The sequence below is a fragment of the Bactrocera oleae genome, chromosome 2 (genome assembly GCF_042242935.1).
Source record: "Bactrocera oleae isolate idBacOlea1 chromosome 2, idBacOlea1, whole genome shotgun sequence".
Lineage (NCBI taxonomy): Eukaryota > Metazoa > Arthropoda > Insecta > Diptera > Tephritidae > Bactrocera > Bactrocera oleae.
This window is the reverse complement of record NC_091536.1, coordinates 25,739,845-25,764,360: the sequence shown is the minus strand read 5'-3', so window position 1 is coordinate 25,764,360 and position 24,516 is coordinate 25,739,845. Positions and strand designations below refer to the sequence as shown.

General features: G+C 35.3%; 1 protein-coding gene and 1 long non-coding RNA gene across 3 annotated transcripts in view; one reads left to right on the top strand and one right to left on the bottom strand.

Moving 5' to 3' along the window:
- Positions 1-982: 982 nt before the first annotated feature.
- LOC118682828 (uncharacterized) lies at positions 983-3,219 on the bottom strand. Its single transcript, XR_004978632.2, has 3 exons — positions 2,353-3,219; positions 1,628-1,786; positions 983-1,534 (listed from the first exon to the last, which is right to left on the bottom strand). It is a non-coding gene; the product is annotated as an uncharacterized lncRNA (long non-coding RNA).
- A 182-nt stretch (positions 3,220-3,401) lies between these two features.
- LOC106615978 (uncharacterized) overlaps positions 3,402-24,516 on the top strand; it is a 33,100-nt gene continuing 11,985 nt past the window's right edge. The window contains exons 1-2 of one of the 2 annotated variants that reach the window (XM_070112903.1): positions 3,402-5,927; positions 17,213-18,181. In XM_070112903.1, the coding sequence (XP_069969004.1) occupies positions 4,288-5,927; positions 17,213-17,240 (1,668 nt within the window). In that variant the 5' untranslated portion in view covers positions 3,402-4,287 and the 3' untranslated portion in view covers positions 17,241-18,181. Of the gene's footprint in view, positions 5,928-17,212; positions 18,182-24,516 lie in introns of those variants that run through there. The other variant, XM_036372736.2, reaches the window with a different exon arrangement.

Genomic DNA, 24,516 nt, shown 5'->3' with positions numbered 1-24,516 from the left:
ATACATTGGTCTAAATCTTTTATTCTTAAAATAATAAATCGCGATTCTCTGGTTGACGTTTTAACATCAACTCATTATATTAAATTAAGCTTTTTCAGTTGAGTTTATATCCCATATATCGCATTAAAGATGATTTTAATACAATTTTAGATGACGGGAAGTAAAATATAGAAATATAACTAAGTAAGTATATAATCTATAATATAACTTAATAAATTAGAAAATTTGATTGTAACCCATTTGGAATTTCATGAATGTTGAATTGTTTCGCAAAATTTTTTAATATAAAGTTTTCCTAACACCTGAAGGTATTTTGGCTGCTTTGATCATTGCAAGTTACAAGAGTATAATATGTTTGATTACACACGAACTAAGCACTTTCTTACTTATTAAATTTTCACCATCTTCTTGCGTTGCACAAAGATGAATAAGTGTGAAATAGAGTAGTAGTACGAGAGCAATTAGTTTTGCATTAGATTTTCCATTAGAATTCTCATTTCGCTTCATTTTTTCCATAAATATGGTGTGTGGTATAGTCAACATGGACATTGGTGGATTGCAATGAGATTTGATGTTTGGTATTTCTGCTGATGACGCTTTAATTCTGTTGAATTTAGTTATGGTCCGCCAATCTGGGAAAGTTGGTATTTTCCCAACAGAAGAGATATTTAATGGTTAGTTTTTCGACTTTAGACTTTCGTGTAGCACTTTCGTAGGCAGATCCTTACGACTTCCGCATTGAGGAAATGGAATGTCCCTTTTGAAGGTTGAATTTAAAATTAGTCTTTGTGAACTAACACTAAATCAGGAAATAACATGTAAATGTTAAATAATTAATTTTGAGTTGTTACTAAATATGATATCTTATTTTTTAAAATAAATATATCGCATCGAAGAGTATAAAAAAGGGCAATCTGAGTTTAAATTCTGACCATTCATTTTGATTCAGATTTGTGATTATAAGTATATAATAAGAGTATAGTTGGTGCTGCATGTTATAGAATTTTATTTTTTTAAATTGTAGCATAATTGATGAGGTTTTTTCACATATTCATTATTCGCTTCTCTTTTCTCTTCTATTTTCGGCAAAGTGGAACATCATCTTTTAAATATGTACATATATTTTATCATATTTTAATTAACGATTAACAAATATATAACAGTAACTACAATAACAACCTGATCCGAGCTAATATGTACCCGTTAGTGTTCTGCGCCCACATTCTGTGTCGTTGTGTGTTTTCTCATGTGATTTGGAAAATAATTTGTGTATTGGGTAAACACTCACAGGAATAGTACAGGGAGCCAACCGTTTATTGTGTAATGCAGCTCCCATGCCCGCGGTAGGAGAGTCGCTTTGCCACCAACAGCGCAATGATTTCACGGTTAATTTAAAAGTTCTTAGAAGCAGCATAATTTTGCTTTAATCTCACTTTCTGATTATATGCACGCTTTATCCTCATTATAACCTCAATTTTTTAGAGGAAATTGTACAGCATGTTCATTTTTCCGTAAAGAAATAAGACACAGTCCGCTAAAAAGAAAAAGCAATCAAAGATAATACATAACAACACCTGGGTGCTAGATGAAAGTCGCAGTTACATTAACATGACTAATAATTACCTACCTGCGAATACTCAAGCATACAAGAAAGCTGGAAGTCACAACTTTATTGCCGTGGTGATACCACAATTATAACAAGTGAACTATTGTTCGACTATGGTCGTCCATATTGACCAGTGTTATAATTTCCAAAATGTTCTATTTGGCTGCGGCATTCAGAGTGCTGCAATAGTATGAAGTTATGAATATTTGTGAATAATTGCATATCCGCCTTAAAATAAAGCTGAAAATCCAGCACTTATTTAATTTAAAAAGGTAGCTGATAAAAGCGCTAACTGCCAAAGCACCTGCTAAGCCTGGTATGTTTTAAGCTTATCCATAATGTTTTTCAACGCGTAGTGTGTACTGATCGGGTTGTGTATTTTATGGTTTTGAGGTATTTTGAAATTTATATACCAACTCTCAATTGCAATGCAACCACATATATGGTATATGAAGAGTTGAATCAAGTAATACAAGGTTTTATGTTAAATGATAAGCAGTGTAGCAGGACGAGCATATATGGCGATATCTAATCTTTTCAATGCTGTAAGCGTATCCGGAAATTGTTTAATTTAACATCATATAAATTTAACATCATTTTCCGATATCATCGATTTGAAACTGTTTGCTCAACTTCTTCACATTTCTTTTTACGTTGCTTTCTATATATGAACTATTTTATTTGTTGATTTAATTTTTTCTCCTGTGTCAAAAATTCTAGTTCTACCATAATTTAACACTACTTACAATGGGTAAACCCGAGATATTATTCAGTTCAGTTACGTTCAACGCAGAATAGTTGATTGGAAAGGCGGCTGCGGAAGATGAAAAGCCTGTAGTATAAAATAAAGCCTGTAAAGTGCCTTTGAAATGACCAGCGTACGTGAAATTACTTCGCCTTCCCTTTCCTTCTTTGCTAACTCCTCTAGTTTGCAATGCCCTCGCTGAAAGTCTCTATGGCTCGGTTTGGCGTAAGCGCTCATCAATGAAAGTAGTCGCGTTGGTTATTACGATTGTCGTAAAACGAAACACTACAATAAAAGGCCTGCAACAAAAAGTAACAGCTAAAACGCTTAAAGTTGTGCAGAGAGCACCGCACGACTGTTAACAACAACACTACATAAAATAACAGAAACAACAAAAACAAATCATACTCATCGGATCACAGTGCCAATGTTGCTTAACAGCTCCGGGCGAAATGGATGTAGCAGGTGCCACTTGTAACCAAACAGTACTGGCAATTTATTTGGAAATCTTTGGAGCGCCGTGCGAAAGGTTTTAGGTTTCATTGATGAAAAAGCGCATATACTAATCTGCTCTTGCTTAATAAAAATAGTTTCTCTGAGAAAACCAGTCTTCAACATTTTTTCTTAAAAGAGTTTAGGAGTACATACAGTGGATAAAATTCGTTGGCCAATGTTAATTATCTTAAGAAAATCAAGAAATGAAACTATAAATAAAAAATATACACAAATTTCTGAAAATAATAGCAAGGTTTGTTTCTTACCTTTTTTCACGAACATATTACCATCAAACCGTTTCCATCACTACCAATACTTAGAAGGTTGAATATAAAAATTAATTAATATATTAGCACAGTATTATTGCTAGCTTTAAATAAATAATATATTTGCAAAAAGCAGAAGTCATGTGGAAACGGAGATATCATAAACTCGTTTGGCTGCAGGGAGTAGCAGGGCAACGTCAGCTGATACGAGTATCATAAAAGTTATTAAGATTAACAGTACAGCGCTTGTGACTGACTAGCAGAGACAAGTTGGAGTCGGCAATCAGTTTGAAAACGACTTTCATTCGCAACACATGTAAACGGCAAGCATTCGATTACCTGAGATGAAGTAAAATTGACTTAACAGTAAGGCAATAGAATTGAGCTGAAGGAAAGTTCAATAGGTACATTACAAAGAGCGGTAGTGAAAACTGCTAAAACCGAATTACTACCAAATTTTAAAAACGAAGTGGACGGTGAAATACATATAGAAGTGTGCAAAGTTGAGAGATAGTGAACAGTGGTAGCTGCAGCATCTCCAAATGCTGGGTAAGCAAGTGGATAAAGAGCCAAGCAAACCAACAAACGAATAAACAAAAGTTAATGCTTTTGCGCTACAAAGAAAAGTATAGAAAATAAAAGTAGAAAACCAAAATTCAAACTAATAGTATATACATATGTAGTGACGAATAGAAGCAAGGGTGAAATGAGCAGGTGAATAGTGAATTTTAGTTGTCAATGGAGAAATGTGCATACAAAAATTGTATTATCTGGTTACATTAAAAAAAGTGTTAGCGTCTTCGAAAGTTCTACATTTTACTTCCCAGTGCAGCAACTGCTCCGTGACAACCGAATTAATGAAATAAGCGCTGTGTAATTGATTAAGCTAAGAACGTTGAACTTAATTGTCGCACTTTATTTAGAAAACCATAAGACCACCTAAACATATTTCATTTATATGAAGATTAGGGAAAGAAAAATATATTGAGTGTATTCTTAGTAACTCAAATTGAAGAAGTGCAACCCAGTTCAACAAAGTATTTATTGTCAGGTTGTATGTTTAAAACGAGAACGTCATATATGGTAAATCTGAGAGAGGTATATTTTAGCTCAGCATTATCACAGTCCAAAAGCAAAATCAATATAAGTTGTTAACTACTTGAAGTGCTTAAGAAATGAAAAAAATGAATGCTAGCAAGTTGAACACAATAACAATGTTGACACCATTGACAGCTAGTGGAACCAGTACAAAATTGGAACAACACTCCAAGCCCATACTAAGTCCAACACGATCCCTCGACGAAGGTTTTGAAAGTGATCCGGATCGGGTGTCTACCGATTCGGAGCATCAAACAAGTGGAACGAATTGCAGTAGTGGTAGTAGCCATAATAACAATAGTCAGAACAACAAAAGAAATAGTGTTGCAGAAAAGCAAAATAGCGGCTCGACACTAGCTCAGCTGTCGTCAGCCGCCACGGGAGGTCTAACAGCGTCGACAGCATCAGTATCAACGTCACCAATGACAACAATAGCAAGCTTGGCTGCCACATCTAGCGTGTCCACAACGGTAGCTCAAAAGGCAAGCGTGAAAACAGATTTGCATAAACTACGCTTGCTAACAATGGTCGTTCCACCGTCTCAAATTGCACGCCGACAGCCAGCGATTAGTGTGACACCTGCTGCAACTCCTGCAAACTCTAACAACTATCAATATGATGGTGATGACGCGAAATCGACATCCGACACGTCAATGGAAACGTTTCTAAAAGATCAGCATTTGCAGCAGCAGCGACGTGGCTCAGCTGAGTCGGCGCACAATATCAACTATCCGATCGCTGTGACAACATCATCATCTTCAGCTGCTTATGTCCCTAACAATAATAACAAAAATCATTTAGTTATGCAATATCGTACTGGATCCAACTTGGCTGCTCTCACTGCCAATGTGGCACGCGCCAGCGGTGCTTTAACCAAATCCACAAGCAGTGGAAGCGGCTCGCCGTTGCCCCCACAGCGTCTACAATATCAAAAGCAACGTCAACCAATGGTAGCCTCAGCCGCCGGTCATCAGACAGTACACAATCATCGTTACACTACCAGTAGTACTGGCATTGGAGGGGGCATGACTAGTGGATTTCGACGTGCACGCACACGAGCAATGTCTCCCGCAGTAGTAAATAGTCTGTCAAGCAACAGCCATGGCGTCAGCAACAGTACAGGAGCCAGCATTGGTGGTATGCAAGTTCACACTTCACGAAGCCAGCTTCTTTCACGCAACGCCAATATGCGTTCGCATTCGGTTGATGCCATATCACGCCATCGCAATGGATATGACCCGACCAATGCACTTATTCTTAAGCACGATGGCAGTGGCGTCACGAGTTCGGGCAATCATAGCGTCCATAGCGCTGGTGGTTCCAGCAACACCGCCAGCAATACACGCATGATGAACTATAAATACTGTAGTGGGGGTGTTGGAACCGGCACGACGAGCGCTGGTCAAGCTCTGCTAGTACAGCCCATTTCGAGTGCAACTTTGTCGACGAGCACAGCAGCAGTTTCACTTCCAGCCGCTACAACAGTTCTTAATCCAGCGAATGCTGTTGATGCCGCTGCTGCGTTGGTCGCAGCAGCTGGTGGATCACCGGTTATCGCTTCGGCCACCAATAGTCTGTACACGTTCTACCCAGCCGAAGGCAATTTGCAAGTATGGCAGTCAGAGTGCGGCGACCTCACGTACAAATCATCGCGCAATCAGCACACGCACAAGGCACCGGTTTGTTGGACACAATCGATACCAAGGCAAACAAGACGGTAAGTCCCAAGTCTTTTTTTCTGTGTGTGGGGAGTAGTTTGGTAACAAGTGAAGTGGATCATATTGATCTAGAGATAGCCTCCCCACACGATAAGTTATTAGCACGAACGCGTGTAGAAGAGGGCAATATTTCGGACTGTTTTGTGGTTACCCCTATCTTTTTGCGATGCTATGAACGCAATATGGAGTACAAATCGCATTTATAGATAGTAGAAGACAATTTCAGAATTGTTGTTTTTCGTTGTTTGTCAATTTCGGGCTTAGATAAAGTTGAATTGTAGCGCTAGACTGTTTTTTATTCCTATCTATTTAGAGTTTTAATTTATTGCTTTTCTTAAATAAAATGACTATATTCCACCGCTCATATTTTCAATATGCTTTAACATAAGTAAAAAGAAGGTTAATTTTAACAATATTTTATTTTACTACGAGAAAAGTCTAAATTCGAAAAAGGGAAGACAAAAATTGTTATTTTGGTCTATGCGTAGATATCGAAGTTATTCACTAAATGCGAGTAACTTAAGATGTTTGCATATTCTATATCCATATTATTGTACTTTAGATCATTTTGCAAGAGTGTTAATCATATATACTTGTATCATATTCATTCGTTTGCATCGCAAAATAATTTCGAATATATGAATGGAATTGCGAGCAGTTTTCCAAATCACATAGAGACTCAGTTATTTCGAAAGTTATACACATTTTTTGTAGACAGTGGACATAAGGAATTTACATTTTTAACTAATTACTTGGGCGCATATGTAGAAGATTTGGAAGAATTCGTTGTCGCCAGAAATATAAACAAATAAATTTTGCTTCTCTAGCGCTTTAATTTAGTTAGTTTAGCTTAACATTATATTGTAAAGTGAGTATCGCAAAAAAAATATACACATGTTTATTAAAATTGTACTGACCGTTAAAAATCACCTGCTCTTTAAAATTATCAGCTAGGCCCTTCGATTGCTCATCACCTGGATTGCCTTGAAACAAAATATTTCGCTTAGAAATAGTATGCTGTAAGTGTCAACGGATTTTTTCATACTTTTTTATTTAATTTACGTTTGATAATAATTTGTCAACAGCGGAAAGTTAATTTTTTAAAACATATATGTTGCAAAATTGATGAATAGTTAGTACTGTAACGCACCGAAATGTTCAACCAAACTCGTAACACTGGTAATGCTTTACCGCTATAGCGATTACCTTTAAATTGAATCGTAAAGCAGCTATTCAAATTCAATAAAGTTAAAGTCGACAAATCCGCGATATTTTGTTTGTGTTAGTGTTGAAAACTACATACAGTTTTGTAAATTTCACTCACACAATGCACCCAGTTAATTAAATAATTTATTGTGAAATCATACCATCAAATATGGCACACAAAAGACTTTAAAAACGAACTCGTTTGCTGGAACATTACCTGAAATATTCAGCTGTAAAAAGTGATTAAAAAATTAAGCAAAGAAAAATTTGTTTTCAAATTTTATAAATTTTTTTCGTGCAAATTTTTATATTTTCGGTAGGTAGGTTCCTCTTTTTTGTATATCGGATGTCAAATTCCACATACAACGGATGAGACTATTCAGCATTTGTTACTTTTAGTGTGTCAAAAGTTGGATACGTTATCTTGATTCCCACTACACCGCAGAAGACATTAACGACTGTCCGAAAGATACCAACACATGGAATGTCTTTAATATAAACCATCTATAATTTTTTGCTAATTTACATTTCATTGCACATCTCTAAATGTTACTGGTAGCATAAAAAGTTGAACAAAAACTTGTTTTTCTAGATTTAAATTAACTTTATTCTTAGTTCATCAACGTTTTTACCCGCTGCCATTTTTCATACAAATATATTTCTATATTCGCCCAAGTAATTTCCATTTATTTGTCAAAACAAATTTTACTTTTCTTATGTACCAGCTGAAATAATCTGGTTATGCAAATTTAGATAACCAAACCTATATCGTACAATTATAATGAACCCCAAATAGATATTCTCAACTTGTTTACACGTTTCATTTGTCATTTTGAGATGGCGTGTGTGCAACTTCTGACATTCTCGGTCGACATTTCTTACTCATCTGCTTACTCATCGAGCTGCCACCGAAGACACGTGCTATCTCCGACAAAGTTAGGAACGTAATGCGGGCTGTCGTGAGCAGTATGCATATGCACCTACATACATTGTTTTGAAATTTATATGGCTAAAACTTTCGTATTTTTCACGACTTTCCAGCAGGTGTTAATAAGTGCGATAAAGAATAAATAGATCATATTTTGTTTGCATAAGGTTGTTTTTTAAAAGACTCAAAACAGTAGTTAGGTATCAATCGTAAGAAGAAATTTCATCACTCAATGCATATACATAGTATGTACGATGTGTGTTCAACGGAAAAGGTGAATTTTGATATTTTGCGGGCTATGTACATTCGATTATCGATATTTTGTTTTTGTTATAATTGGACACATAAGTTTATTATGTGCTTGCATTAGCGGTCAATTTCGATTAGTAGTTTGTTTTTGACAACAGAAAAGGTTAGTTACGTTTTTGTGTGCACTTCGATTATTGACTTTTGAAAGAAATGGATCAAAGAATATGTGAGAAATATAAGAATATATTTTGCGTTAAAAATGGACTAGCTTGCTCCAAGGTACTTGAAATGTTGACTGTGGCATTCGGTGAGCCCACTTTGTGTCAAACAAGTGTTTATAAGTGGTACAAGCGTTTTACAGAACGCCGAAAAGATGTTGATGACGATGAGCATCCTAGAGTTGCGACCATGTCAACAAGCGAAGAAAATATCGAACCAGTGAAAAAAATTGTTCTCGAAAATCGTCGAATCACTATTAAGGAAGTACCAGAGGATGTTGGCACATCAATCGGCTCATGCCATTCAATTTTCTCGAATGTTTTGGGCATTAAACGTATGGCAGCAAAGTTTGTTCCGAAATTGCTAATTTTTGAACAAAAGCAATGTCGCTTAGTATCGCTCAGTAGTTGTTGATTGACATCAACAACGATCCGGGTTTGCTCAAACCACCAGATTTGACTCCCTGCGACTTTTTCCTATTCTCAAAACTGAAGAAACCAATGAAAAGAGATCAAGTCAGAATCGAAGAAAGAGCTGATGGCCATACCGAAAAGCGCATTTCAGAAGTGCTTCAGGGTTAGAAATTGCGTTGGCGCAAGTGTATTGTATTCGAGAGCAAAGTAATCATCCTTATAAGGGGATAAAATAGATACTGATGAATAAATAAGTACTTTTCAAAAGAATTCAAAATTCACCTTTTCCTTTGAACACACCTCGTACATGTATTTTAGCAATTTATGGTTTAACGCAAATAAATGGCCACAGGTACTGCTACATTCGGACGAATTATCATCAGTAAATATCAGCAACTGTCTAATTGGCATAAATTTATACAGTTTTTAGCTAACTGCTCCAACGAATGTGGTAGCTGATATTGTTGTGAAGCAAATGAATACACGCGGTACGTGTATAAATGTACCGTGCGTTTATTTACTATTGCTTTTGTGATATGTGGTGTTGTAGCTGCTTGTTAGGATGCTTACTTACACATAAGTACAATATTTTTTATATGTTTGAATTATAATGGGCTAAGGTTAAAATGTTTACTCACACCGGCTGCACATTCATTTGCACAGATTTTTACATGAGTATGGCATGTATAAAATTTGCTTAGTTCGAGACTATGGTATCGCCACACTCTCAAGGCCTAACATGCACATCAACATCATCATATATGAATATTATTATTAATTAAAATAAATATTTGTTTGCTCCTTTATTCTCGTCCGCCTTGATTTGCCCCCGTTCGCCTTCAAATATCCTGACTCTTTAAAAGCTTGCGCTGTAATTTTTGAGATATAGTTGCTCGCCTGACGTTTATCGATAAAAATGCATCAGTTGCTTCGTGTGTTTTGCTTACTTTCTTTATAATATATAAACACAATTTTATACTCTCGCAACCTGTTGCTACAGAGTATAATAGTTTTGTTCACCTAACGGTTGTTTGTATCACCTAAAATTAATCGAGTTAGATATAGGGTTATATATATATAAATGATCAGGATGAAGAGACGAGTTGAAATCCGGGTGACTGTCCGTCCGTCTGTCCGTCTGTCCGTCCGTCCGTGCAAGCTCTAACTTGAGTAAAAATTGAGATATCTTTATGAAACTTGGTAGACATGTTTCATGGTACCGTGAGACGGTTGGTGTTGCAGATGGGCGTAATCGGACCACTGCCACGCCCACAAAACGCCATTAATCAAAAACAAATAACTTGCCATAACTAAGCTCCGCAATAAGATACAAGACTGTTATTTGGTACACAGGATCACATTAGGGAGGGGCATCTGCAGTTAAAATTTTTTTTTAAAAAGTGGGCGTGGTCCCGCCTCTAATAGGTTTAATGTGCATATCTCCTAAACCGCTAATGCTATAATAACAAAATTCACTGGAAGCAAATGTTTTTTGCACTTCTATTGACGGTGTGAAAATAGTTGAAATCGGGTGGAAACTCCGCCCACTCCCCATATAACGGTACTGTTAAAAACTACTAAAAGCGCGATAAATCAAGCACTAAACACGCCAGAGACATTAAATTTTATCTCTGGGATGGTATAAGATGACTTTATAGGAACCGCGTTCAAAATTAGACAGTGGGCGTGGCACAGCCCACTTTTAGGTGAAAACCCATATCTTGAGATCTGCTTAACCGATTTCAACCAAATTCGGTGCATAACTTTCTTTTCATGTTTCTATGTCATAGTGCGAAAATGGGCGAAATCGGATTACAACCACGCCTATTTTCCATATGACACCATTTTAAATACCACTTGATTCTTTCACTTTCCACTATGCAAATCAAGCAACAATGATTATATCGGCGTAAAACTTTGCGTGAATAATACGTTTAAAGTATGCCACCTTGTGACCAAAAATTTTCTAAATCGAACCAAAACTGTTCAAGCCCCTAAGTACTAAATATGTGGACCCCAGTGCCTATAGTTGACCTTCTACCGAAAATATCAGTCAATCCACAAAGAAATCTCAAACGAGTATACCATTTGACTTTGCGAGAGTATAAAATGTTCGGTTACATCCGAACTTAGCCCTTCCTTACTTGTTTTATTTCTTTTAGTTATACATATTTATTTATGGCCTAGTATCCGGCATAAGCACGCGATTTTAGGTTTTGTGGTGTTGCTAAAAGATAATTCTGGAAAGTCTCGACTTAAGAGTTAAGGAAATGCACAATAATTCGGCTTTTCAAACAAACATATATTTAAACAACTAGAGATACTTTGGTTATTTAGTCCCATCATAAATCTCATTTAACGGCATGTTTGATTAAGTTTTGTTTAAGCTGATAGTAACCGCTAACTTAGGTAGTTTTTCAATGCTTATAAGGTTCGGCACATTTTCACGCTCCAATCACAATGGTTATTGAAAATGTCAACTTTATGTGAACACTACATAAGCGATTAATAACAGGAAAGAATGTATTTATCAAATGATAATCAGTATGTAAAAATGCGTTTGTACGCACTTCCTTATCTTTACTCTCCTTCCTTTTCATTCAACTCTCTTATTTCTGGCAAATGCAAACAACCGAGCGGGGGCCGCCATTAAAGCTCAGTTCAGCTCCACTGCAAGTCCTGTGTTGTCAATCGATCGGCCGGTAACCTGCTTTTCGATCGTTTGGCTTTCTTTATTTCGTATACGTTATGTTTTATACATACATATAATATATCTATATTATATGGGCGCATTGGTGTGCGTTGCTACGGTGTTATTCAAAAAATGTGGGCATCCCATTAACTCTATGAGCTAACTCAGCAGAAATTGCTGGACATGGTATCATTTAATTCTTATACGTGGTAATGACAACCACGATTTCCTTTCGTACTAGTAAAATGGCATTGCGTTGAAAATATTTGCTTTTTGATTTTGAAATTTGATTCGGCTTAATAAACTGCTTTAACTTCTAATTATACAGAAAGTTATTTATAAACAAGTAGGGAAAGGCTAAGTTCGGGTGTAACCGAACATTTTATACTCTTGCATCTTGCAAAGGTCAAAGCCGGGAAAATATATGCAGGTGTTGTCAAAACTGTAAATTAAGAATTGTGCAAAAGAATTCAACATTCGTTCTTCGACGAAATTGTAGATACATGAGTTACAATCAAGTTTGTATCTTATTAACTTATATTATAGCTCAACGAACGTTTGACATTACTTATGTTTACTCGAGGACATATTTTTAAGCAATTTTATAAATATATACCTCATACACTGACCGAGTATGGTTAATGTTACTAAGATATCTTACACCAATCTATACGGTCATTACTATATATTATTAACAGAAAAAGATTCTCTCTGAGTTTCATTAAGGTACCTCAGATAACATCAACAATACATGCGGTATAAAATCAACTAAATGATTGAAAGTCCTAATATTAGTTATATGAGGTCTAAGATATGTTTTTACCCGATTTTTTCCATTTTAGGCATGCACCGTTATTGGAAACCCACTCTGTCTCAATTTTATTTAAATAAATGATATATTTGCCGACATATGCGGTATAAAGTTAGCCGGGAGTTCGCAAATCTTTCTATTAGGTATATGGGGGCTAAGGGAATGATTGATCATATTCAACCCACTCGTCCTACGCTCTAACCGGAGTTAAAGGAAATACTATTGTATGTTATATGCATATGATTTACGGTAAGGTATGATGAAATAGATTTATGTGTGCGCATCGACGGTTCCAAAAAATTTTTTTAATAATTGAATGAATGACCGATTTGCATTAATATCGCCTACTTAACATACAAATTATGTTCACGATTTTGTTTACAAATTGAAAGCAAAGAAAAAAAAACTTACCAATAATAAAGGAATTAATGGGATATTGCCAAAACACACAAAGAAATTATCTTTCGAATTGAAGTGCTGTTGATGCCGATTAAACTAACTATTAACCTTGGAAAATAAGATAAAACATTGAATGGGCTTGAAATTTACCAAAAATTTCTAACTCACCAAAATAAAAAGAACGTTGTCAATTCAATTTTCGTTTAAAATTGCAACAAACCAACCACATGATAAGAAACGGGAAAAAATTCAATCACTTCCTATTTCGTTGTTATTGTTGATATTGTCGATTCAACCAACTACATTAAATTGACCTTGAAAAATCTTTCTAAAAAAAATAAACTTTCACACAATGCACACAATTAATCTAAACATTTCTAACTCAACAAAATAAAACGAATGATATCAAAAGTTATTTCCACTTCAATGTGTTTTTTTTCATAAATTACACTTTAATGTGCGTTAAAAATGTAATTGTAAAAGAACTCAGTGTTGCAACAAGCAAAGTCTTAACACAAATCAAAGTGGAAAAAAATCGAAACTACAAATCCGCCGTAAACGATTCACAATCATCCGATATATGTATTTGCAACTGATACAAAACAGCGACGAAATGTATTTCTGAATACTACTGTGTTAAATGTGACGCACAAAGGAGAAATAACATTGAACAATAATAACCGCGCTTGTAGTTGTTGTAGTCGTTAAATTTGTGCCAACGCATTTTTACCTGTGTTCCCGTTGACGTACAAAAAATGACGTTGTGCACGTCTGCACGCCTTCTCCTTTCCATCGGTATACATTTTATCCATATATGTCATCGGCAAGACAGTCAAAGAGGGAACGCTAACTTTTTTCTTGGCGTAATTATATTATATATAGATTAATTAATTTCAAGCAAATTTGTATTCAAATTTTTAATAAAGTTTAAGATATTTCTCCAATTTCAGTACTGATTTAATTCATGGAGAAACTTACAAACTTGGACTCCAAATAAGACAAATTGTTCGCGTCTTTATCTTTAAATTTATGTTTCGATTTCATAACAATGACTTCTTTCTCAAATAGATATAAATTGCTGTCTGTGAGTTAGTTATTGTTTAGTTCAGTTTACTTTTTGAAAATTTTACTATTAAAATATCAGAACTTCTTTTTTCTCAAAAATAGAAAATAATAGAAGAACTTTACCCCACATGTTTGTGGTAATGCCTAGACGCAATTCATAAGCCGGAAGAAGTTCATACAAATTACTGAAATTAATATTTAACTTTGGAATTTCATATTCGGTAGAATGAATTGATATAAATATATTCCGTTATGTCCTTCTACTCAGTAAAAAGCCAGTTTTGGAAGTTGCACAAGTACTCCTCTGAATCTACTCAAGGTTGAATTCTCTTCGTACACAGTTATGTGCATTTGTCGGTTTTCGATAACATCGGAACATAAAAACTGATACTATGTTAACTAATATGTAAGGAACGATTTCCATTCAGCGATGCGTGGATGCAAACCTTTCGCTAAGTCTACTTGAACTTACTGAATGACTATTGTCGGGTGCGGTGGTGGTTATTTGCTGTTAGTTCTGTGTTAATGAACTCTTAAGTCTTTCCGTTTTGTACGCGTTGCAGCTTTTACTGGTCTGTTTATATGCGTTGCCGCGTCAATCGTTTCAGCCATTGCACTTGTTGTGTTTGTTGTTTAATTACGTCTGAATCATTTTTAATTTTCCTTCAGTAAGGTTATTGCTGTAATTGAATGCATGTGCAAGTGTGTTGTGCGTATACGACTCTGAGCTTGCATACATCCAAGAGTGAGCGTTAATAAGAAAGTATGTAAATAGGAGCATTTGTAAATGTGCAAATGGATGCTGCTGCAAGAGCATTAACTCCACTTTCAATTATAAGAAAAATTTCAAAAGGCGAGTTAGCTGCCACAATAAAAATAGCAAGCACACTGTAAGCTTCCTCCTCGTAACTTGCTAAGGCTTGAACCAATACCTTGCTGAAATATCGCAAAAACAAACCCGCTGCTTTGCACTGGTATGTAAAAAGCAAGATAGTAAGTATACATATGTTCATACTTGTATATGTATAGTTCATGTGTATATAACACAAAGGCATCCACAACAATGGCAGAAGCAAAAATAATAATAAGAAGAAGCCATTGCACTGCGTCGACTAAACCCCTTTGTACCTTCAGCGAATGCAAACCATTGTTGTTGTTGCTGTTGTTTGTGTTTTTCTGTAACTTTCGGTGAGCGACTTTTGCCGTTGCATTGAAAATGAAAAATGTGATTTCAAGTGAGAAATTGCCAACCAGCGTCGACCCGGCACACATCAACAATGTGCTTGCTTGCTTGGCGGCATCTACAATAACAATCAACTCCGGACAGATGGTAGCGCGAGTATTCGCATAAAAAGCCGCTGTTTCCATCCAAGCCCCATTTGGTTGTGGAAAACAGCAGTAATATACCGACAATAATAGCAACAATAACACTAGTTCGTACTACAAACACGTATTAATAAATGTGAATGTGGTTTTTTGCTTTTTCTTGTTAGTTGTTGCTGTTGTGTTGTGTCGCCATTAAATTATGCACAAGAGAAAGGTGCGCATGGACGCACGATTGTATCTGTGAGATCGGCTGTACGTTGCATATATGTGGGTAATTGTACCAGTCCTGATCTTCTCATGCATACTAACATATAAATATGTATACATGCGACATTTATGTGAATCCATGAATATGAAAATACACATATACTCATTTCAACGAATGTAATTGTGGGTATAATCACAGAAACCCCGAAGATTATGTGTTGCTTGAAAAGTAGCCGAGAGAAGAAAGGTAGCAGCAATGTGTCTCTGATGGATGAACCACATATGAAGGAAAAAATTTGCACCTCAAACAGATCTCTCAATCCAATATCATGTTAATAATTAATTTTGCTTAATAACTTTTCCTTCGATTTACTTCAAAGTAGATTGTTTGATTTTTGACTGTGGTTCATCACATTTTATCTTCCTTTCCTTCATTTCGTCGTATATTTTCTTCTCTGATTTTCTTTCAGCTTCCTTAGTTTCGTTTTCGTTCGTTGCGTCAGTTTTAATACGATCATTAAAATTTATCAAGAGAGCCATTCCGTTTCGTTGTATCTACTCATTGGAAATTCATAAGGTCTCACTATTCACATACATATATGTACATAAGTACATATGTACCTATTAACTTTTGCTATGGGGTCACTCTGGGTCATGGGCCTGCAGAAGAAGAAAGCTGACTTTTGTTGCGCTAACTGCATGGCTACAGGTGAGTAAGCGGTCGACGTGACGTGCCGTCAATAAATAAGAGATTGGTCCGATTAGTATCGATATTGTCTTGGCGGGCGAATATTTCAGTGTGAAACCGAAAACACTTTCATTTTGCGATGTTTGCTTCCGAATTCTACATTTCATACGAATCGAATACGAAGTTTTTTTGAATGTACCTATGTATGCTATATACATATTTAAGTCTGGATGAATGACTTCGAATACGCAATAATTATCGTAATCACTTTGTATTGTTGTTATTGTTATACTAGAAATGGATTTAGGTGTAGGACCAGCTGGTGGTCATCTATATTGCACACGAAATAGAATATTACTAGTAAAATGTTGATGCCGATTCATTTCTTATTAGGTGCCAAGAGGCAACTAAAACTTCGCTGGTGGTAATGGCGTTTACTCTGATGAGGGCGTCCTCAGCAAGCCTACTGGTGTTGCTACGCTCATTACGAACAAATTTAGATTGTTTTGAGGCGTAAGTTGTTGTGATTGTCATGTTGTCATTCATAAATCGCTTTATTTTTATATTTTGAACTAAAAGATTTTACTTTGTTATCGTATTTGTAAAAATGCTAAATTTGCACAAAGTCATTCAAGGCAATTTCCGCTCTTGCTTATGAAGGTGCACCACCAGATCAACAGAACTTCGAAGATGTTCAAAAGACCGCTCGGATAACCCACATGAAAACTGTGTAACTCGTAGCTATTTGAAATTGTAATTATTGTCATAACGCGGCTATTTGTAAAACCAACACGTGCTGCCAATCTCGTATGAATGTACATACGTTCGTGTGAACGCTGTTGTTGTGATGTGTGTCACTTGTTTGGTGTTACCATGAAATGTGGGTCACTCTATGGTAGGCTTGGAGACTCACTAGTTTATGTATTTGTATATATTTGTTTATATTTTTCCACCGAATTTCGTTGCAATTCATCTTACACTTCATCGCGAAATGTCTTCAATTAGTTTTACCTTGAATTTTAAATATTTAATTTGCAATTAAGCATTAATGGAATAGTTTTCTGTTTATTTTATTTTGCAGGTATGTACTACATATTAAAATATTTTAACAACAGAAAAGTGAGGAAGAGCTAAATTCAGGCAGAACCGAACGTAAGATACAATCGAAAACTATGAAAATATAAATACGAAGAAAAATATAGACAACGGAAATCAGTTTCAGTAGGCGGAGTTAACCATAAAGAGATATATTCGTTTTTGACATTAAATCTTTCAACGTCGTGTTTATGTTGGCGACAACTGTCATTTAGATTAGGGGTGCACACGTCGTAGCTCACTTTGCTCGCTTTGGCAAGGATGACAAGATGAGAAACTCTATCATTTTTCTCCCAAACATGTTCCCTGATTAGGTTAGCGATAGAGATCAGGGAATTTTTATCAGCTAATATTACAAAAGGCAGGATGTCAGAAAAATATAACTGATAAATTCAAGGCACATCTGTAAACAAACTTGGTTTTTGACTTATTTGACATTGCGTTGTTGTTAGTCCAGCAGAAATGGGTATAGTTTTGAACCGAATTAATGTTTGTCATTCCGAGAACTACATATGAAAGTTGTTTTCGTATAACTCCGGAGTTAAATTTTTTGGTCACCCCTGATTTAGATCTTTCGATATGATTGGAGAATAAAAGCATGTATACGTAGTTTCATAAGGACATCTATTTTTACTTAGAATATCGTTTGCATGGATGAACGAACGAATGGACGGACAAAAATAACGCATCTTAAGAACCTGATATATAAAATATGATTGAGAAAAGAGCTTGTTTATATCTCTAACAACATGATTTCAGTACCCAATGCACCAAGATACTATCTTTAAAGTAAAAGGGCACTACAGAAAACAAATTTTCCTGAATATTCTAACACAAATAAATAAAAATAAGTCTATTTGTTATTTTTAATAAAATTGTACATATGTAAAAACACAACCTTTTCAAACGATTCTATATTACAAGATTTCTACATAACGAAGTTTATTTTTGTCTCCTTGAGACTCGCTATATGGAACTTCGACTGTATATATAAAAATACCAAAAACGCGTTCTCTAAATTGTTAAGTTCAAATTATGTATTGTATAAGAGACGAAATATTTGTTATGCTACTTCATCGAATTCAGAACAATTGTTTTATTCTCGTTTTTTTCACAATAAAATGCAAGAAATTCATGTTTACTCCTGTCGATTTTTTGAAATTTTAAAAATGCCTACAGTGTGTGCTTTGAGTGCAAAGCTGTCACAAGGTAAACCATGGGATCAATAGCAGTTGCTGTATGTACTCGAATGTATTTAAATATATGTAAATGTTTGTATATTATTTGTATAAATTGTATAAATAATACAGTATTACGCAATGCTTAACTTAAAATGAGGTAACAACGTAATGCGGATCTGCAATTACTCAAAAAATCTATGTACAAAATATATATAGAGTCCTAAAAGTGATCCAAGTGACTGAAAAGCAATTATTTCATAAATACATGAATAACGCAATTGCAACTGCGGCACAGTCTCATTTTTGCTCGCCCAGCTTTCTTCAAAGCAATTTTTGATAACTCCGCATCGTTTGGTGCTGACAGTTGACTTAACGGTAATGCCAGCGATTGTTGACCATGGCGATTATTTCTGTATTTCTGTTTTATGCTGCACACTCATTCGCCATCGTAGCTTTACCACAACACGCTGAACGTACATTCCACATGAAAGCAATATCACAGGGCTAATTATTTAAGCGAAAGTAAAAGTTACCAGACGAAAGCAAAAAATCAAAATTTTTATGATCACGTTGCGGTGCCTCCTGTGTTGGTCAACTTGTATATCCATGTACATATATACTACAAGTATGTATGTAACTCGATGATAAAGTGAGGATTTTGAACTTTTCATAAAATTTTATAAAAAATTGTTTGTTCCACTATCATATTTATACTTAATCGTTTTATGTATATATTTAAAATTTTTCCACCTGCCCGTCTTTTTACATACTTACTCTGAAGAGTATTTAAGTTCGCCAGTGTAGGTGCACATTTGCTCTTCGCAATAACTTTCTCTACATAACTTGAACAATAGCATTTGTTGCTGAAAATAATGACTTTCCGTCGTTACTTCCTTGTAAACGGTGACAAATTTCTATTGATATCTTCGCTGACTGCTGTTAATTTTTTTGGCCTGATACTCATACATTTCAAATAATGATATTCCCATTAAATAAACGTCCCAGTTAGCATTATTATTATTTTATTAAGATTTAGTAAGAATGACTTCAATATTGTCTCCAAACTATCTCTGATAATCTTTTGTAAACCTTCATAAAAATTACAAAATCGCATAACATTGAAATTTTTGTCGGTCTGAACTTTTTCTGGGAGCGGTAAATCGCTTGAAATAATTCACCTGGCCATAAACAAATCTATATTTATAAACTGTCATTTGGCCGTAATCAAGTGATCATAATGAGTACAAAACTAGCAGGTCCATCGGGCTTGTTTCGGAGGAATGAGTTGTACCCGTCTGATAGCTGAGTGGCACTCCGATTTTTTATAAAGGTATACTTTCCGTAATCAAGTGATCATAATGAGTACAAAACTAGCAGGTCCATCGGGCTTGTTTCGGAGGAATGAGTTGTACCCGTCTGATAGCTGAGTGGCACTCCGATTTTTTATAAAGGTATACTTTCCAAAAAATGTATGTGCGAGTAAAGTTCGATAAATGTCATAAGTGCATTTGTACGCAATTGTGTCCAAGCACCGTCTGTAAACGATTTATTCAAACTGCTTTAACAAGTTTGGTTATTTATTTCCTTTTTTGTTATACTCATTGATTTTTTTCATCAATACAAACAATTTGAAAGTGAAATTTCCCATTTAGTTAATTTTGTAATACAAAAAAAGTTTCTTCAGGCTGTACATATAGACATATGAGTATGCATCATTCAGGCCCCACACAAGTGTTTTCACGATAAATGTTTATGAAGAAACCTCACGTAATGGTATTGGTATATTTCTTACAAGCCACCACTGATGCCAACGATACATTGCAAAAGTGACCGCACAACTTCAATCTCCGATAAGTGCACATCATTCGAAAGCCTACAACAAAACTAAAAATATCGATACTAGCGTAAACAACCAACAATAACAATATATAACTAAACGAATAACATCTACTGAGTTGTGATTGAAAAACACTAGAAGATGAAGTGGCCACTTCAAAAGCGGTAACGATCCGAGCTGGCGGGAGCAGGAGCATAACAGTACGCACTCTTGTCGATTCAAAAGACTGCATATACAAATATTCATACATAAGCCAATAGAATCACCTTATGGAGATATGTTGTTAGTGGGATTTTTACGAGTTAAACAGGGGTGACACAATACATTTTCGACAAAAATACTTTGATTTTTATGTATATATATACACATATATGTATGTATGTATGTCCTAATACAATTACCATGTAATTAAACAATCACTTTCGCTATAAAACTGAATTTTCAAATACATATGTAAGTATGTATAGTATATAAGTATTTATAAAACAGAAAAAGTAATTCAATTCGCTGCTTATACTATTGGTGAAGCACAACTGAATCACAACAACTTGTTATGCAATCTTCGCTTTTATTGCGAAAAATATGGCATCTTCATGATTACTCATCTGCCCGTTGATGAAGTACTTTTTCAATTATTTTAAATCCGTGAACATGCATGCATATACCTAGGCATAATATTATCGTACTTACGTATAATTGAATCGTTATACAAACACACACCCACACACATTATATGCCTGCATTACTAAGCAAAAGTGTTGACCCAAGTATTACGTAACTGTAAATACATACATGCGTACGTCAATTTGCACATCAATTTATACACAATTAATAAATACATATTTATTTTTTCGGGATAATATTATCGGAAGATATCGATTGGTATCATAGGATTTTGGTGCCAAATTGCTACACTTTATCCTAATTTCATTAATATACGAGTGTTTCATATTTGGGTCGGTATACATGATATGAAGTAAAGTAAAATAAAGTTGGATTGATATAGTTATTTTTATTGTATAGATTTTTACCAGATATTCTATAAATCTCTAATCACGATAATAGACTTTGTAGTGGTGAAATGGATCTTGATACTTTCCAAATATGTGTTCAGATTTCAGTACGTACCGTTAATTTTTCGGAGCCATAACGTATCGTTAATCTAAAGGGCACATATTTGACGAATTTTTTGCATGTAAAAGGAGCAAGGGCGAATCTTATAAAAAAATATATAGAAAATTATCGTAATGGAGTCCATCCATATTGTATTCCCATTACCTTCCAATGAGCAGAAATTGTTTACTATTTAGTTCTCTAACCATAAATGTCATTAGAAATAAACTTTGCTCATAAAAAGTAACTCCAATGAAAAATATACGTATCTATTATAGTTTGTATATATTTATTGTGCACAAGCGAATTCGAAAAATTCACTGCATTGAATTTAAGAAAACAGAAAGCATGAGATTTCTCTAAACACGTCTGCTTCGGAAACACATAAGCAATAGTGTATTCAGTTAACGAGAAAAAGATGACAAAAAAAGGCCAAAATAAACGCATGGAGTGAATAAACAGCAAATCATCAAATTCAAATTAAGAAGTCACACCATAGGGTGCCAACCAAGCGACAAAAGCAATGATAAATAAATAAGCAAGAGAGTGTAAAGCAAGATGTAATAGAAATTGGCAACTAGAAGCGCAATAACAGACGACTCAGCAGGCAGCAATTTGTTTCGAAAATATCTACTATTCCCCTGCTGGCTTGCCCTTCTTATGCCTTGTTGTAGGTTTTGTTGTGTCTAGTTTTCTTTAACTTGAAAATTGGTGTTTAACATTCAATGCAGCAGCAGCTGGCAATTGTAGGAAAGTGTTACTGTTGAAACTACTGTTAAACCTATTTGTTATTGCACTTGAAACGAATAGTAACGAACTATCACAATAATGTAGTTCAACTGGTCACTAGGGCACTAACGTTCATTCGAATAACAAACAAAGGTAAAGAAGGACAGAAGTAGGAAATCACGAGGGCAACCTATGGGCGCCAAGCCAAATAGACCCAACAACGATAATAATCTGAATAAAAATGTGTTAAAAAGCCACGACGGCAGTTGCAGTCATTGAAATCACCCACAAAAGACGAGAACCGCGCAATAAGTGCGACTATCAACCAGAACTGGCACAGCATGGACGCTTCCCCTGACGGTAGCATAAACTGTGTAAGTGCACAACAACCGCACTCCGGGAACACAAGCAAGGTGGCGTTAGTACTGAGCCGACAATAAGGGCAAAAGCAGCAACAAAATTCGCACCCATGCACAAATAGCATGCAAATTCTGCATTTACATGAAGTTAACATTATTACTGCAACGTTGAAGTAGTCTTCGGAAAAATGTATAAAGCCGAGAGTAAAAGCGTGGCAAATGATGTCGGATCAGTTGTTCCCGCGTGAATCTTCGCGTTTATTATTGTTGTAGCTGCAGTTATCGATTCTATACGACAGACAGAATGATTTGCGTGGTGTGTCATTAATCCAAACCTAGTGAGTAGTTAATTCAGTGGCAATGAAAAAGTTCTAGCTGCTGGACGTGCCAAATATATGAGAATATCAAAATTAAAAGGCTTGAAGAAACTTAGTACACATGGTTCTTGGCACGGGAAGACAGTTGGTATTGTAGATGGACGTCATTGGACCACTGCTACCCCCACAAAACGCCAATAATCGAAAACCAATAAATTGACATAACTAAGCTCCGTACTAAGATACAAGACTGTTATTTGGTACAACGACTCACATTAGGAAAGGAAATCTTCAATTTAAACTTTTTGAAAACTGGGCGGGATCCCGACTTATAATAGGTTTAATCTGCATATATCCTTAACTACTAAAGTTATAACAACCAAATTTTGTAAAAACCACCTAAAGTGCGATAACTCATTAAAGAAAAAAGTCAAAGATTTTGAATTTTACACATAGGATGATACAATTAAGCTTTATAAGAGCACACAACCACGCCTACTTCCCATATAACACAATTTGAAATTTCATCTGATTTCTTCACTTTTCGGTATACAAATCAAGATGCAATTAATATAACGGAATAAAACTCTGCACGAATAGTGCCTTTTGAGTATGCCACCCAATGGCCAAAAGTTGTGCAAATCGAACCAAAACTGTTCATGACCCTAGGTACCCATATGTGGACCCTAGTACCTATAGTTGACTTTTTACCGAATATATCGGTCAACGTATGAGATATATAATTGAAATTCAGAGAGGATCCTTTCCTGATACTAATATGTGTGTATGTCAAAAATGTATGTTAAATCGGGCCAATACTTATACAAAATATACAAACAATACTAATACATAGATTTTCGAACTTTCGGGTGACTTTATATCGCATATATAAGTATATTCAACGTCCCCAATATACCCCATTTAATGACTTCCGGCTTTCAACTTTTTAGGTTGGGCAAAATGTGAAGTTTTAATGAAATAATTATTATTACCTTTGTCTAAACCTCATATCCCCAATGTAATGAATTCTGGTCCCCTGGTTGACGTTTTCCATATCAATTCAATATATTATATTAAAATTATCCTTTTCGGTCGAGTCAATATCACATACATATATCTCTTTTAAATGTGATATTAATATAAGTTTAGCTGTCGAACTATCGAATAATGGATGTTTAATTCTTTCGAAATTTTTTTTTATGTAAAGTTTGCCAACACCTGAAGGAGTTTCCCGGGCTTTTCATCTTGCAAGTTGCAAGAGGATAAAATGTTCGGTTACACTCGAACTTAGCCTTCCTTACTTGTTTTTAAGATATATTGTTTTAGCAACACCTTGCGACTCTGACAACAACACTCAAAGGCGTTTCTATGCTTCAATGATCGCATATATTGTATTTCACCTTCCTTTCCGGCAGCTATGAAAACGACAACAAGAACAACGTGGCCCGCAAGGAAAACTTTTCATGAAAGCAGTAACGGAAAGCAACATTCATGTACCTTATGGTACGCCTCGCCTCACATATATCCAGGCGCAAAGCGTATTTTCTTAAGTAACATTTTTCCCATAACATTTTTCACACTCCTGCGATAATCAAATATTTGACCTCCACGGCAGTACAATGTTAGCACCCACCGAGTGACGTGTGCACAGTGCAGAGCATTCAGTTAAATAGATTCTCATTGGAATCACGGCGGCAGCAACAAATACATCAATTGGTTTGATTTCAGAAAAACAGTCCAGATATTAATGTTCA